The following is a 17,332-nucleotide window of genomic DNA, read 5'->3' on the forward strand; positions in this document are numbered from 1 at the left end:
TGGTTTTGTAGCACCTTTTCTTTGGTTTGTTCTCTGTCAGGAATGCCCTATTTTGAAAACCTGTGCCACTAACTTACTATTGCATCACAGCTGTGTGGGCAGGTTTACTCCTCTTTGGCTTGCTGGGATGTTCTTGTGTCTGCTAGGGGCTCTTGCTTCCCTTTGACATTTTACTGCAGGTACATCTCTGCAATGATCTTATGCGTTCTAAGCATCTGCAGAGATAATTGCAGAAGTAGATTTGTTTTTCCTTTGATTACTACTTTCCCCATTCCACATATGACACATGATTCTGTGATTAATTTTCTATCAAGTCCTACGTCAGGGCCGTGAATTGTAGCATATGAACCGTAAAGGTAGTGTTTTGTATTGAAGTTCTAGACAAAACAAAAAGTGAAGTGTGTGTGATTATTTTAGAGGGACCATGAATACCTCTGTGGACAGCGCCACTACTCCAGAGAGAAGCTGAATGGAGGTTGGCTTCTTAGAATAACAGAGCACTATTTACTTTGTAAATGTGTGTTATTGCAAGTACGACACTCCTCCCCAGATTTCTCTCTTGAAAGATGTCTATCTAGAGCCCTTTCATTGTCAGAGGAAGTTTTAGGAATGAGATTGTCTGCGATGGATAAAGGTCTCAGACCAAAACAACTTAAAATCCACTTTTGCCCTTGAAAGCAAAAGAAGCTAAACACACTGATTAAGCCCCTGAAGAGCCGGGAATCTGATGGCTCTGTAAACGGAGTTAAAAAAAGGCTAAGCATTGTGGAGTATGGAGCAAAACTAGCATAGCTTTGCTGGTAGTTCAGCAGGCAATCAGCATGGTTCTGTGTTACTCACAGGACTGCTATTTTTCATTTGGCTGTTTTTGCTTTTCCGCTCATCCACAATCTGCTATGTATGGTAAGTCAATTTATTGGCTGTCTTCTACAGCTTTGTGGAGGTAGTCCTGCACAAGTGCAACCTCACTGAAGCCTGGCTGCTCCCATACTGATTGCTTATAGCGTTTGGAGACAGGACTTCCATGTGCATGTGGTAGGTTATTGGCTCTAGAGAAAGCAAACCCAGCCTCTGCTGGTAGACTGCGAGGTAGGAATGTGTGGTTCTGCTCAGAACTGCTGAGCTGATTTTTAAGAAACTTGTTAGTCACAACTTGGTGATTAAAACTGAAATTCAGGTTGGAGAGCTGTACTGTTTCTCAAATTACACTACTTACCTTTGCTTGGCCAAGTGAATGAGTTGTCTGCTGCGAACATGATCAATATTTTACTGTCTTTCTTCTTTGTCCCCACTCTTGGAGTGCTTGTGGTCTTTCATGTATTTATTTCATGCAAATGAAGTGAAAGCCTTGGGCACAGGGACTAAATAACTTTCTCAGGTTTATACAGGATCCTGTTGCACAACAAAGAATTGAAACGGATTCCTCTGATCAAAGTCTAGTGCTTTAGTCTGTGGATCAGGCTTTCCTTTCTTGCTGTTTTTGTACAACCTCTTAATTATCTTAGCTAAAACAAGGAGAGCAGCAGCAGCCAGATCCCAGAGGAAGGCTGTGAAGACTCCTTTGGTATAAGGGTTACTGTGTGCATAGGAACAGCTTTCTGGCAAAGAGAAGCCATACTCACATGGTCTTGTACCCTTTCTTTTTCCAAAGGACACATTGAACTTTGGCGTGTGGTCTGTGTGCATTGTTGGGGTCACAGTGGTTCTTCTCACTACTCCGTGGAGTGACACCTACATTTCAAGGACTGCATGCCAGATGTTGGGCCATTTGCAGTTGTGAGGTGTGAGAAGAAAGCAGTGTGTTGCAAGGACAATGCTCTTACAGATGAGCATTTTGTCCATGAAAAGGACAGATTTTTCCAGAAAATTTTTCCTGGATGTGTATAGTCCTTTTTATCAAGTGACTTGGGAAGTTGCACCCCAGTGTGTATTCCTGGTTCAAGTTAGTAGTTTTCATTAGTCAGTTTTTTGATCTAACCTTGTCATATAGGTGAATTTTAGAGGAGATTAAAATTTGCTTTGAATAGAACAGCTACTGGTCATTCCTTGTTATGGTTGTGATGTGATATTGTTTAGAAAAACTTTCTGCATCATGTTTTTAAATGGTTGATGTGTTTTATTGCCTAGCTAGCGGAAAATAAAATATTCGAAAAATCACATTAAAAAAATCCATACAGTTTGGTGTTTTAAAATGTAGGAACTATTGCATTCTTTGCAAAAAGAAACCAGAAACCCCACTGAAGCCTACCAGTCAGTGGTTATAAAATTCTGCAAATGACTCTTTTGGTTTCTCATTTTGGAAGAATTTTTTCTTCACACAGTAAAAAACACTTACTGTAAACTTTGGTGGGAAGCTATTAATACACTCCAGCCCCTTAAACATGTCAGAACGATGGATCTCTTGTCAGTGGAGTATGAGTCAAAGTAAGCTGTGGCATAGAACTTGGGGCATAACCTCACTGATTAAGTCACGATTAGTAGTTTCATGCTGCTCTTTCTTCACAGAGGCTGAGAGCTGGTAGACTTGGTTAACAACCTAACAACCACACCAGGTAGCAGTGCAATATGCATTTAGGTAGTTGGAAGAACTGTTTCTTTCCTGGAGTTGCAATTCACTTTTTATAGTATGGGAGAGAGGTCTGGAGCTGCAATATATTTTTGTTTGTTTGACAAATGAAGTGGAAAATGTTCTTCTACAGCAGTAGTTTCCCATAATACCACTACCTATGCAGGTGTTTCTTGCCTGAGTGCATGAAGTAATGTATCTGTGTCTGTTCTTATACTTGATTTAGTTCCTTTCCATCTTAGCCTGCCAGGCTAATGCATAACCCTTATTTGAATATCATGTTGTAATTCACTGAAAATATTTTTCAGGATTCATAAAGCGGAAGAGCACAGCTTGAGTATAGTTTTAAGAGAGCTGAACCCTGAGGTTCATTCACAGCTTGGTCTTTCTTGCTAAACGTACTTTTATAAACAGTGTGCATGCAGAAGGGGATTAGTTGGAAGGACTGTGTGGGTCTTTATAAATTGCCAAATCCTAATGGAGTGCTGTCAGAAGATGTTGTCAAAGAGGAGGTGTTTGAGTGACTGGTGTTACCTGCTATCTGAGTGATGTTTTTTCCTCTCTCAGCTGGACGTTATGGAGGAATCCATCTTGGTCTTGGGTACTTGTATAGCCTCTACTGCCATTTATCTGACCATTGTTTCATTGTAAGCAGAGCACTGTAGAGATGAGGAAAACTAAGTGCCTTCTCTAAGGTCATGGAAAGGCTCTTTGAGCCCCAGTTCCAGCTCCATGCTTTGACTGCTCACCCACAATTCCTGCCTGATACACTAATTGTACCTTCTCATTTGAGGACAATGTGTTGCAGAGGAAGAGATGAAACAGGGGAAGATAAAGGACCAGAGCAGCACAGATTCAGGTGGTGACTTACCTTGGTGGATCTGGTCCTGAGTGGTATACCAGCACAGGAAGATGGCGATAAAGGAAAAAAACACCTAGCTTGCTCTCTATTCCTTCTCTTTGATATGTGAGTTCTTGGGGAGCTCCATGAACTGCAGATGGCAGCATGTGATGCTTGTTTGCTTCGAAAAAGAAGGAAAGTAGGTACTGGTCTTCCTTCCTTTTTGAGTATTTCTACTTGTACCTGTTATGGCAGTTCCTTTCTTGACAAATGCACAAAGAAAAGGAAAGGACGACATGAAAACCTAGCTCATGTGAGAATATTCGAGTGATCAAAATGAAATCTCTAATATCTGCATGCTCCCCCTGTGCGTGAGGGATTGGAGTGCATATCTACAGCAAGATTTTTAGCAAACCATAGGCATTTCTGCCACCCTAGCATCGTGAAGGGAAGCTGCTTGTTTTTACATTCACAGGTTATGCAAAAAGCAAATGGAGTGATTTAGGTGTTTGGGTTTCCTTTTTGTCTTTAATGCAGAAACAAGCTAGGTTTAAAACCATTTGTCCAACTGTCGCGTGTCTCTGCAGAAGCTCTGCTGTGCAAAACGCTCGTCCTGTGAAAAGTCAGTAGCTCTGCACCATCGTGTCACCTGCTTAATCATGCTCCTGATCTTGTTTTTTATTCTTCAGTCATGGTTAATGTCTTTGTCAGGAATTCATCTGTAGCTTTTACATGGCCAATCATGTATTCCTGCTCCTACTGCTGAATGAAGATGTGTAGTAATCTGTGTAGCAGTTTCAGCTGTGTATTTGGACTGAGGAGCACTCTTGGATATAGGCATCTTCTTAGGGATCTGCACTCTTGTTTGACCAACTTTAGGACTTAGAGAAACAGTGCAAACAATATACCTTCCTCTGGTTTGTCAAGGCGCAAAGGGCTTGGTGGCTCTTTATGACTACCAGTTCCTTCCAGCCTCAGCCGAGCTGTAGCAATGTACTGCTGCTATAGGGTTACAAGCATAGGTCAGCTTATAGCTCCTCCCTGTGACTTGGCTTTGTATTACTTTTGGTGGATAAGAATCCTTTAGCAATTTGCAAATCAAGTTAAATCAGCCACTCTTCATTGTGAGAATCTCTTGTAATTAACACATTCTTTTTCAGAGCAACAGGATTTTTTTTCCTGTTTTGTGTTTTGAAGTTGGTCATTATGTGGTTTTTGAGCTTCAGCAGTTGATGCCAGACAAAGAAAGATTACGATATGTGTCAAAGCTAAGGGATGTTTTTACCACAAGTGGCAAGAAGCAGGCAAATGAGTATGTAATATGAGTAATTGGTATGTTAATTAAGGACAGCAGTGACAATCTCTGATTGTGCGAGGTTTGTACTTCAGGTTATTTTTGTGTGTGTGAGTGTGTACCTTTTTTATGAAACCCTTCAGAGATACTGAAAGGTTATACTGGGGAAGGGGAGCAGCTTTCTTCCTTACTTTGTAAGAATGCCTAAACTGGATCAAACTGAAGGTTCTTTTAGCTCCATCCAGTTGTGGCAACTGTCAAAAGTGGATGCCCAGGGGAAAGGAAAGAGCAAATATAGAATGATGCTTTCAGGGGAGTATTCTTTCAGCCTCCAGTAATTTACATCTCGGACTTCCCAAACCAGAGAGGATATCTTTGTATTTCATAGGCTTCCATGAACTCCTGTTCTGTAAATCCAGTTCCTCCTTGAGCCTGTGTAACTCTCAGTGTCCATAGTGTCCCATGGCCAGAAATTTCAGAGCTTTGCTGTATTTTTGAAGAACATCTCTTTAACTTGTTTTGACTTGCATGCTTGCTAACTTTGTTTGGTGGCTCACAGTTCTTGTATTGAATGTCACGCAAATGGATTATTCCCTATTCACCCATTCCACAGCACTTGTGGTTTTAAAGCGTTTTGTCATATCCATTCTCAGTTGTCTTCTCGGCCTACGTTGTCAAATCTTACAATGAAGCTGTTCTGTGCTTGTGATCGTACTTGTCCTTTCTCTTTGTTTTTTTTTCCAAGTCGTCTGTAGTCTTTTTGGGACTGAAGAAATAAAATAATGCTAGCATGTATTTAAATCCCTTAGTGCTCTTGGTCACGTTGCTTTTGAACCTGGCCAGACCAAACTCCTGGATGGCCTGTGAGACACCAAACAGGCTGGATGAGACCCAGTGAATTTGAGATGTGGGGTCACGGTGGATACACACAACAATATGGTGTTGTTCCCTGTATTCTGTTTAGTTTCCTTTCTAGGTTTCTCACATTCAGTTTGCTCTTGGATGCATATGAGAAGCAAGTGTGATGATATAATGAAAAATCTTACCATCTAAGATGGTGTTCCTGAGTCCAGTGGTCAGCTCCAAGCCCATTGCTATGTCAGTAAAGTTAGGATTGTTTTTTCCCTTTTGCGCATAATTTTTCATTTTTCCTAAAAAGAATTTAATCTGTCATTTTAAAGCTTGGGCTCATTAAGTTCTGCAATACTTCACAATCTGCCTGCATTCCTTACTACTGAGTGATATCACATCAGCACCAAATTTTCTGTCACTGTCACATTGTCTGTGTGTCATTTTGAGTTGGTTTAACAGCAGCTGTTTAGCACAGAGCCCTCACGTGAAACCACCATTTGTTCCTACCCTCTGGTTCTCGTCTGCTAGGCACTTGTCATTGATTCAAGTGCCTTTCTTTTCCTTCCACACAGTGGCTTAGTTTCTTTGTGCTAGTTGAATCCCACTGGGAAGTCTGAATGTCCTGAATTGGTTGAATCTTCCTTCACCACTTGCTTGTTGTTGTCTTTGGAGAACTCCAGTAGCTCTTTGAGCAGGACTTCCTTTTACAACAACTGTTGGTTCTTCCCCAGTATGTATTGTTTATCATTGTGCCCCCTAATTATGTTCTTTATTATAGTTTTGACTTAGTACAGAGCTGAGGCTTACTGGTCAGAACCTTTTTTAATAATAGTTTTCTCTGTGTTTCCTCAGTATTTTACAGTTCTGTAGTGCTTGTCTTGTAGCTGTCAGGTACCATTTGCTGGTGTGAAGGAATATGGATCAGAGCATTCCTGAGAATTAAATAGTCCATGTGGTCTGGTATGCAGTGCGGTGTGCTGCATTATCTCTGCCTGTTCACTGGTGCTCAGAGATTTGCAGCAGGCCGTGAAAATCCTATCTCTAAATTCCAGTTTCATTCAGGAGTAAAGTGACTCAGAGTGTTTACTAATTCATAGCATGCTTGGTGGCTCATAAAAAATGAATAGGTGAATTGGAGTCTTGTTATAGTGGAGATGGCTATTTACCTTTTTTGCCTTTGTTAATCTCCAAGAGGCCATTACTGGCCTTGATCTCAACTTTGAATTTCTCTTTTTCCCTTAGCGGTAGTTCCTTTAGGTCAGAGTGGGGCAGCATAAGGAAGGCTTTTACCCTTTACCTCCTGTTGTTTATCCGTTTTTGATAAAGACTGTAGTTTCCACTGTCCTCCACTAATCTTAGGCTTGAATAAAAATCTTGCTCTCAGAGGAGGCAGCAGTTTCTGGAACTGAATGGGTAAATGCATTGAGTAGTGCAGTGTGTTATTCTTAATTGTTTTCTTCTTTTCAGATAACCAAATTAGGTTTGTAAAATCAGCGTTGTGGTACCACGGCTATGGCAGGCCAGAACTCTATCGGCTCCCCTCTGATGGCTCAGCGGGTAGTCGGGAGCTGCTGCTGGCATTTTCCTGGCTGCTGCACAGACTCAGCCTCTTGGAGCAGCTTTTGGCTCGGAACAGAGTAAAGACAGGGGATGAAACCTCTGTGTGCACGGTGAGCATGTTTGTGTCCTTCCACCTTATCTGTCCATAAATAACGTTCTGTGACAACAGCTGTGTTATCACTAGTGTGTAATGTGTAGTATCTTGGTACTTTTACAAATAAATCCTGTATCCCAGGGTTAGAAATACGTAAAGGGGCCAGCACCTGGAACCTGTTTTCTTTCCCTTCTCTAAACTTTCTGTGTGCAGGTGGTCTGGGTTCCTTCTCTTTCTCAAACTCCCACCCCTGCCTGAATTCCCTGATTTTTATTTCCAGTATAGGTGAGACCACTGTGGAAGAGTGTAAGTAAGTGAATGTCTTTGATCTTTGTGCTTCTGAGTTTTGTGCTTCCAGACTGTAGCATGGGTTGTTGAACAGTGTAGGCAAACAGGTTTGCTGTGAGTGCTGGGTATGTTGGCATAGGGTAGAGCAAGTAATCCTAAGGAAAATAGTACTTTTCAAAAAATTCCAAGATCTCACATGGCAGCTACTGCTCTTGGGGTAACTAATGTCCTTATAGCCTCCTTGAGAGAACAGTGGGGGATGTTGTTGTGTTTCCATTAATAAAAAGATGTTAGCACATAGAAAGCCTGCTCTGAAGTAAGCTAAGGATAGCTGTTTGTCTGCTTTAGCTGCAATACATATATGTGATTTTTTTAAAAAAAAAAAAAAAAAAAGGCAAAAATCCCCACAAAAACACAGTCTAGTAATGTTTGGTAATACTGCTTTTAAAATCTGTTCCTTGCATTTAAGACCGCGTGCACGTGTTACTGTATAGATAGTTGCTCTGGAGCATAGACTGAGAAGCTCAGGAGAGAAGGCGATGTTTTTCCATGTTTATATTTTGTTTGTTGCAAAGAAACTGTCGCTGCTCTTAATACAACAGGTAAGGTAGGGTGAATTTAAACTGATCAGTGCAATGTGTTAATGTGACCAAGGCCTTTCTAGATGGTTGTGAGTTTGTTCTAAGTCATCTTCATCTGGTCAGATATTAATTACTGGTCAGCCTGGTGCAAAATGACAGGCTCACAGGATTGTCTCGTTTTTTCGCAAAGGACGTTGTAGGTCAGAAACCCTACCTACCTGCTGATATCTCATAATGTCTAAGACTTTGTGGTCTTCATGGTCATGTATACGTGCTCACCTAGACTGTAGGCTGCCTGGTTTTCTGGAATCTTTCTAGGGGACGGGAAAGTGAGAGTTTGGAAAGCTACGATATGGTTACAGTGTCTTCAAAAGGATAACACTTGTACAAATGGAAAACAGTTCAAAGGGAAGAGTCACCTTTGTAACACTATTAACAGTATTTTGAGAAAAGGGACCCCTCTTGCTACACTACAGTTGTTTGCTGCACAGAATAGAGAGCACAAGAGGCCATGCCTGGTGCGCTGCGTATGAGTGGTGGTGCCCTCCAGTGATGTGAAGGGTGCCTTGAGACTTTAGGAAATACACACTTCTGGGGAATTTTTACTTTAAACTTCTCTTACCTTTTTCTTGTTTTTCTTGTCTGGTAGCAGATTATTTTTTGTGTCCTTAATTTCTATTACAAGAGAGCGATAAGTGAAGTGTAGCAGTGACATGAATTCAGGAAATGGGGCAGTGCCTGTGTTACTTTCTCTGAAGGTCTTACGTTTTGCATTTTCCCAAAAGAGATGAAAGAACTATGGTAATACAATGTTATCTCTTATGGCCACACAGAAGCACACTGAGAAATTTATTTCTGTGCCTTTCACTGCAATTCTAACCTGCTCTACCTGTGTTTCTTAAAAGGCCTGGAATATGTATTTCATGTTTTTATCCAATAACCGTCTGAAACAGTGTTTGGAAAGGTTTACAGGTCTGGAAACTTTTTTTCAGTACGCCAGACAAAAATTTGTAGACTGGGAGTTGGAGTTAGCATGTGTATATAAAGCTCATTGTATTAATGGCAACATTTCTTGTATGGTGTTCACCTAGCAAGTTTTCATGCTACAGTAAAAAAAGATGTTCATGGGGAAAAAATGATAGAATGTAGTTACAGCATAACTAGTGTGTTTTGTGATTCTACATCTCAAGAAAGTTAAAACAAACAGAATTTTGAGGGAGAGGTCTTATCTTTTACTTGATCAGCTAGGCATTACAAAACCAATATAGTCATCCAGTAAGACCCAACCAAATTAAGATCTAGGCATGCATGGTTAAAGATGTAAGGAGGTAATGGTGGGTGAGAAGGAGAAGATAGGTGGGTCACACACCTCATTTTGGTTAGTAAGTCAGTTCCTTGTAAACCACTTATGAAAGCCTGTTGTTTGTTGCATAAAAGTGTGGTAGTTTTGTTATTGTTATGTATTGTTATTTGATAATTGTTGTTATTTTATGGGATACCTTCATGTGGCAAAGTCTACTCATCAGTCAGACAGTATTCAACAATATAGTTCTTAAAATCATAGTAAGAAAGGAGGAAAGTGAGGTTGTCAGTTTGATACCTGACGTCTTGTGAGTTAAAGTACAGCTTGAACAATTGGAAGTACTGGAATTTTCACTCTGGGAATGTTAAATACCAGGCACTTGTGATACTTAAGCTGGAGTGTTCGAAGATGTGTAACAAAGTGTAAAGGCATTGCTAAACATGCCAGAGATGTAGTCTCTGCAGTTATAACTCTCTTCTATTTAAGTAAATTAAAGGAAAAAGGCAAAAGGAGGAAGTAAAAAGCTTCACTAGAGAAAGATCTCTCTCTCAAAAAAAAAAAAAAGAATGGTCTTTAAAACAACTGAAATTCTCAGCTGAGAAAGAGCTTGAAAAATATTCCACCACATGGAGTCTTTTTTTTTTTTTGTTTAAATGATTACAAACAATTGAATTTTTTTTCCTGAAATGAAAATGTTGCAAAACAAAAATCCATGAAATAGTATTTGGTTCTGTGCAATGCTGAGATCTCTGCCAAAATCAGCAAAGTGTGAAAGCCAGTACTTGCTGGCAAAGCACATCTGTTGGTCTACTAGTGAGAACAAATGTGAAGAAAATCCTTACCCTTTGTCTTCATCTAAAAAAATGGGACTCTCAAGAACTGTAGGCATGGCTGTGGTTCAAACTGATATTCATGTGCTTTGCTTTTAAAATTTTGTCTGAAATCCACAAAAGTGGACAGGGTCTGTTGTAGGAAGAAGAGAGAATGCAGCTAATCCCTAAATTAAGGGTGCAATCATGTTCTGACTATTCTTTCAGCCTAAGTTTGAAACAAAGCCTACAGCCTGCTAAATTGCTGATAATATGCCAAATACCCAACATATCAAGGGCCAATTAAATTAATTCCTTTCATTTCATTTCAGATTACCATTCTCTGGCCTTTTTTTCTTTGCAGTTCCTTAGCAACAGTTTTCTTCCCCTGCAAATTGAACACTTCCATCAGCTCTAAAGGATTTCAGGCCGGTTATTTATAGAGGGACAAGGGCATTCATGACAGATGATGGACATGGAGCTCAGCTGCCGCATGGAATTCATAATCTCAAGATCCTGAGCTGGGGAAGGCATCCGCAAGCTTGCTTTTACATGCACTTACATCTTCAGAATCCTAAAATTATAAACTAAACAGTGGTGAAAGCATGATGGAAGGATTAAGGTGGTAGGAGGTAGTGTTTAATGTGGCTAATGTGATTAAAAACATAATCTTGAGGTAGTTGTTGGTAAGGCCAGGTAAGGCTAGTAGCCTAGGATGGTTATATGGGTTGACTGCTTTTGTGCGTTGGGTAAGAAAATCCTGCAGGGCACCTTGTCTCATGTGGCCTCCAGCTCATTTTTTTTTTGGAAGGGCAGTGCTGCAGTCTCTCCTGAGCCAGGGTACTGTGTGTCTGCTGCAGGATGCCCCAATGAGCAGGACTGAAGGATCCACTGCCCTCTCTAGCCTTCCACTCATGGATATCTCCCAGTATGTGAAATTTATAAACTGAGGGGGAAGACAGTTAAAAGAGCAGACTGGAACCTGTATTGCTGTACGGGAGGAACAGGAGAGGGAAGAGGGGATTGATGGTGCATGTCAAACTCTAGTACCTGGCTGTTGTAGTGCAAGTCCCTTCTCTGAATTTACTGTGCTGATCTGTCAGAAGGTTGGTGACTCCAGAGGCAGTAAGTGAAAGTTCAAACCTTGCATTGGTCAACTGTTTAAAAAAAAGTAATCATGAATTCTATTAGATCTATAAAGACTGAAGTACCATCTGAATTGGAGGTTCCTGTGGATTTACTGAAGTGTCCACTTGGGAATTCTCACCTGTTATTGCCTTAAAGCACTTGGTGATTAATTGATGGACGTTGTCTTCAAAGGTTTTTTACACCCCTTGTGGATCTCTGTCTCAAATATGCACTGCCATGATGTCAGTCTTAACATCTTTTGTCGCTTTGGTGATCATGTACAGGCAGATTATTCTCAAGTGCCATTCATTGATTCCTATTTACACATGAAAATCCTCATCGGAAGACCTGTAGGTGAAGCACTGTCCTTCACTGAACTTGTAAGGCAGACCTGGGGAGTTCTCGTATTCTCTCTCTCTCTCTCTTTGAGAAGCAGATAACTGCTTGATATGAACCTGCCTTTTTAGCACACTAACTATTTGACTAAATTTTTTTTGCCTTGCTTTTTAAATTTTAGTGATATCACCACAGCTTTCTCCAGATCTATGATGGTTTGTGCAGATAATAGCAGTACTCTGTGAGCATCTATTCTTTTTGTTTCCAGGGAGGAATACTGCCTGTACTGGTATTATTTCTACAGCTGAAATTAATCTATGTGTGCCCTGTAATTTAATTATGTGTGGAGGCTGTTGAGTTTTTTAGATGGGGCTAGTGATGTTGCATCCCTCATTAACATGAGACTGTTGTATGTTGGTTCCACTAATTCTCTCTGCCTGCTTCTTGCCCTCTGAGTGAAATTGGATGCCCCTCCCCTGTTGAGAATTTATCGTAATCAGCAAATAGAGCTATTATGGCTATTGTAGTTGGAATTCATGCGTGTCTCTAGCATGCCAAAGCGAACTCAGTTTAATTACTTCTGGTGGGGAAAAATGAAACTAAACATGCCTTCTGACTCTTAGGCTTGCAATTTGATTAATCTTTTGTTTGTCACGGTCTAGTTTGGCTCACTGGCTATTTCCAATATAGTGTAAGGCTTACGCTTGGTCTAATCTTGTTGATGAAATGCCTTTCTCTTACAGAAATCTTGACTGTCACTACTGTTCCATAAACCATGTTATTAGAGGAAAGTGTTAATGTAGCAGCCAAGCTTGATGTTCTCCCCAGCAGAAAACCAGGAAACCTTGGGCACTAGTGTCAGTAAATATAAATTTTCTGGGTTTTTTTTTCCCTCTTCACCTATTCCAGTGGAGGCGGAGGAGGGAATTTTATTAACCTATTGATTCTGACTCAGAAGCATAATTACTTTCCAGATCTTTATGGGCTATATTAGTCTGTCAGCCTTCATTTTTTGATTTTGCTCCTTTATTCCCTGTGCTTACACTTCTATACTCTTTGTCCTCCTGTCTTCCTAATAACACTCAGCATTTATCTTTTTGCCCTTTCTTTGCTACTATTGTTGCTGTATTCAGTAGCTGCTAAGGAACACTTTTTAGAAAGCCATCCCTGAAACCTGAACGAAGGGCACAGGATCCCTAAATTTTCTCCTGCAGAATTTCTCTCGCCTCACTTTTGCCAACAAGCAACGCTGCTTTGTTCGCGGCAGCCTGATGTGTTTGGTGTGTGCTTCACCCCTCTCCACGACGCCTCTGCAGGGGTAGCACCAGGGCTGGACCTTTGCAGCTCGCTGGGCTCCTGTGTGGCTGTAAGTCTATTGTTGCAGTCTCGTTGCACTGCTGCCCAACCTTCTAAAGGCTTCTACCAGAAACTAAGGGAGAAAAATGCTTGAATTTTGCTTTTCTGCCTTTTGTACTTTTTAAAGTCACCTCCTGAATAGGTAACTATTGAACCCTGAAGTGTTAATTTTTGTCTTCAGTTACTGATGTTGCCTGTAGGCTTAAAGATATTTTGTGGTCAGGGGTGATTAAATTAGGAATATGTTTTGCCATACAAGAACTGGAGTACGTTTCAGTTTGAATTCTTGAAATGCATTTTGTGTGTGCGTGTGTGTTTAAAGCATGTTACAGGTGATAGCTGCAATTGTCTCCCTGTCATTCTGCATGTGCATATGTACATGCTATTACCTCTGATCTTTTGTGGTTTTTTAAATTCCATTGGACTTCTCATGGAAAACAATTTCCTGTGGTGCACTGGAAAATGTGTGGTAACAATATTTATTTCTGCCTGACACAGTGAATACACTTTTATGAGTCGTTTTTTTTTTTTTTTGTTTTTTTTTAGACAGCATGTCAAGGTAAAATGCTCTAAAAGAGCAGTCTGAAATGATCAGAAAGGCTTATAATTTATTGAATCTGCTGTTTCTCTGGTAATGTCTGAATTCCAAGTAAACACAAAATTTCTTGAACCTGACATTACAGCTGATGTGTTCTGGATGGGGTTCTACCAACAGGCACTGGAGTCACTTGAGCTTTCATGTGAGGAGAAGATGATGAGGACTGGCGTGCTGATAGGAAGGCTCAGCATGGTCATACTGGTACTTTGCTGAAATCCTGTGTAGGGGGCTCCTTCCTTGTCTGTTTGGGAAACAGAGTGATTTTAAGATGTTTTAGTGCCTCTCCTGCCCTCAAGTGGTGGGGAGCAGCCAGTACCTTTGTTACCTTCTGATTATCTTTGCTCTACGGCCTTTTGATTTAAATGAGAACATCCTCTGCTTTTGGTGTCCCACTTTAAGTGATCAGGGTCTAACTCTCATTGGAGGATCTTTTGAAATTAAGCACTTTGTCCTCAGGAGGGCAAACAAAAGGAGTGTGCAAAGAAGGGCATGGCAGGCCTTCTACATCCTCTCCTGGAGGGCAGTTACTGTTTCTTCTCCTGCTGGCCTCTTGCTTCACATTTGCTGCTGATGTAGCATGCTGGATCTTTTGCTCTTCACTGGTTACCCCCCTGTTCAGCAGCTTGCCTCAGTGGAGCAAAATATACGTGGGCAAGCAGGGCTGTAGCTGCAGGCAGAGGAGATGCAGTGCAAGACATTATCTATCCTGCATTTCTTGAGCCCTGCAAAATGTGGTGCTCTGAGTTAAGGTCTATCCTGCCATGTGTGTGTTTTAGTATATTTGGTTTCCATGTTTGTCTGAATACATGATGCAGTGAGCTTTGGGATTTAAATGTTATTTTAAAACCTTGCAGCTCCAAAGATTAGGCAGTGCTGCTGTGCTCTTTTAAAGGCATAGTGCTTTTGCTCTATTGCAGAGCTCTTAAGTAACCTCCTGAATGAGTGAGGAGGGATGGGATAAAGGACTGACTTGCTCTGGTGCCTCAGGCCTGTGGCTACTGCCAGACAGGTTTGTTTGAACAAGGCAGGAACGGGTAGAAGCTGTGTTCGCATTTTCTGTCTTCCCTCAGCACCTTCTCTTTTTCACTCTTTGCCAAGAGTGAGCTGTTGGGAGTGCTGTTGTGAGTAGTAATTTTTACAAAAGGCATTGAAATTTAAAAGCTAAAAGGCCTTGCGGAAACACAGTTTTTTACTTTTTTTTTTTTTAATTGCTGAATACGCTTCGAGCATAACTTCTATGTTGTGAACACTTATGTTTGTGGAAAACATTCTTCTGTGCAAATATCTGAATATTTAATTGGTATGTGCATCATGTGGGAGTGGGTTCTTACACCATCTATCTTTCCATGCATACGTCTAATCTGGATCCTGCCTTGTCTAGGAGGAAATCCAATTAGTATTGTTGATAGTGCTGCTAATGAAAATAGTGTTGTCCCTTTTGCATTCATCTGTTCAAATTGTTCTCTTTCACATTTTCCCCTCCTGCATATAGATATATGGCTGTATTAATTAAGAAAGCATGTCTGATACTGTTATTTCTGGCTATGGTGTTTAATTTAAAAAAAAATTATGCTCCGTTTAAAGATCTGTAATTACACAGCTTAACATATGTTATGTCACATCAAAACCATTGTCTGAATTATGAGCGGTTCAGAATGAGCGCTCAGTAAAAGCTGCAGAAGCACTTTATTGGCTTGATTTATGTGATTGCTTTGCTGTTCCCGAGTCCTGCAGTGAGGGATCTAGATATGCTCCTTCCCACCTTTGTGATACCAGACTGCATGCTTAGTGTAGTTAAGATTTGAGTAGTACCCGAGAATAAATAGTTTCTGTCTATACCCAGATTAACTCAGGTGCAAGTGAGTAGTGGGCTGGGGGCATGCATTGGAGATTTCAACTGGCAGTTGCTTTATTTTGCTCTGCTCACGGATTGATGTCAGGGAGTTGACTTAACGCACCTATCCATGGGTTAAACGTGTTATCCATGTTCCAGTAGGGTTGCTTCTCCATGGGAAGAGCAGCAAGCTGTTTGCTGGCTGTCCAGATATGGAAGCAGAGAGCCGATCCTTGGCGGGATTTGGAAGATGTCCGGGGAAGAGCCGCAGCATGCTGGGGATGAGCCGGCGGTGGCTGGGGTCTGTCCTTTGCCGACAGGTGGCAGCTCATAGTCAGAAAAGAGCATCTCCTGGGGAAGTAGCCCTGCCATAGCCTTGTTTTTACAGCAACGCAGGCAGGCAGCATAGGCCTTTTTATTTCCATTGTGTGTACAGGGCATGGTCAATTTATTAAGGTAAGAATTTATAAGCATTAAGATAGCTATATGAATTGGAAAAGTACAGAAAGTGTAGAAGTGTGATGAAGTTGCACAACAAAGGGTTTTCTTTGCAGTACTGCTTGTGGCAGATTGGAAGATCTCCACTGAATTTGCAAGGAATTTTGCTTTAAAACAATTTTTGGAGTTTGTTGAATTCAAAGTGTATGAACAGAGCAAGGTCTACAGCATACCAGGTCACTAAAATCCTCAAATGGAGGCAGTAGTGCAAAAAATGCTCCCTTCTCATATGTCTACAAACACATTGATGCTTATGTTGTTCTTTGATAAACTATTTACATGGTTAAGTACTTGTTTAATTATCTTCATCCACTGTTGGTAGAACTGCTCTCCGATTTCCAGCAACAAGGGATTGCTTTGTATTTCAAACCAAAAAGAAAAGCTTTATTTCTGCTATAAAAGTTGAAACTTCTTAATCTTTAATTTATTCTGTTTAAACATGTTGCATGCAAGTTGTTTGCTCAGATGTATGGAATGTGAATGAAAATTGATATATCACCATGTCTTTTTCACACCCTCCTTTCGCCCACCCCTTATTCTTCTCTTCTAATTACTTTTATATCTGATGCCTTTTTTCAGTTCACTGTGTTTCATGAATCTGACTTGTCTGCTGAGAGCACTTCTGCCACAAGGACTGTGTTGGCTTTTTTTGCACTTGCTTCATTGTCTAACCACAAGTCCATTCACACGTTTTAAGAATGATCTGGCATCTTTTTTCATAACAATTGGACTTGAAATAGCCTGGGGAGGAATGTTTAAGGAAAAACTGGTGCGGTGTTGGAGACTGAATTCTAGGCTGCCTTGCAAAAATTTTAAATCTATGCTCTTAGAACATAAGCCATGTTTAGCTCTGACTAAGCTAGAGATGTATTTATGAGCCTGGGGTAGCTTTTGTAGTTTGTGAGCTACCTTAATTGGGATGGCGATGCATGGTGTCCTGGAATGTGTATTTATTATGGGGCTTAGCTGGTTATTTGCCTGAATCTTTTCCTACAGGAGAGCTGGGTTTAAGTTCTGCCTAAGTGTGGGCAGGGTGATAGTTCAGGAACTGGCTTGAAGAAAGTCCATGTAAATATATGCATGTCACCTTCATCAGGCTTGTGCTTGCTTTTCTGAGTCTTGCTAAAAAATGGATATAGAGATCTTCTAACAGCAGTACTTTGAGCTTTTAGGACAGAAAAGCTTGTTTGGAATGAGTTACAGTGGAAGTGGAATTGAGGGGTTTCACTCTAGCTTCTGCTTAAGTTAAGCTAATCACAGGTGCTCTGGCCAGTCCACATCATCCAGTTTGACAAGACTAGCTCTCATACCACCAGTGTAATGGGAAAAGACTCTGAAACTGCAATGAGACTATCACTACATGTTGATGCGGCTTTTGTACTGCGAACCTGTGA

General features: G+C 40.8%; 1 protein-coding gene across 3 annotated transcripts in view; it reads left to right on the forward strand.

Annotated features, from left to right (window-relative positions):
- The window catches only part of TEDC1 (tubulin epsilon and delta complex 1), a 76,998-nt gene that overhangs the window by 1,313 nt on the left and 58,353 nt on the right, over positions 1-17,332 (forward strand). For all 3 annotated transcript variants that reach the window (XM_049808133.1, XM_049808134.1, XM_049808135.1), the window contains exon 3: positions 7,021-7,223. In XM_049808133.1, the coding sequence (XP_049664090.1) occupies positions 7,021-7,223 (203 nt within the window). The remainder of the gene's footprint in view (positions 1-7,020; positions 7,224-17,332) is intronic.

The sequence above is a fragment of the Accipiter gentilis genome, chromosome 8, assembly GCF_929443795.1.
Source record: "Accipiter gentilis chromosome 8, bAccGen1.1, whole genome shotgun sequence".
NCBI lineage: Eukaryota > Metazoa > Chordata > Aves > Accipitriformes > Accipitridae > Astur > Astur gentilis.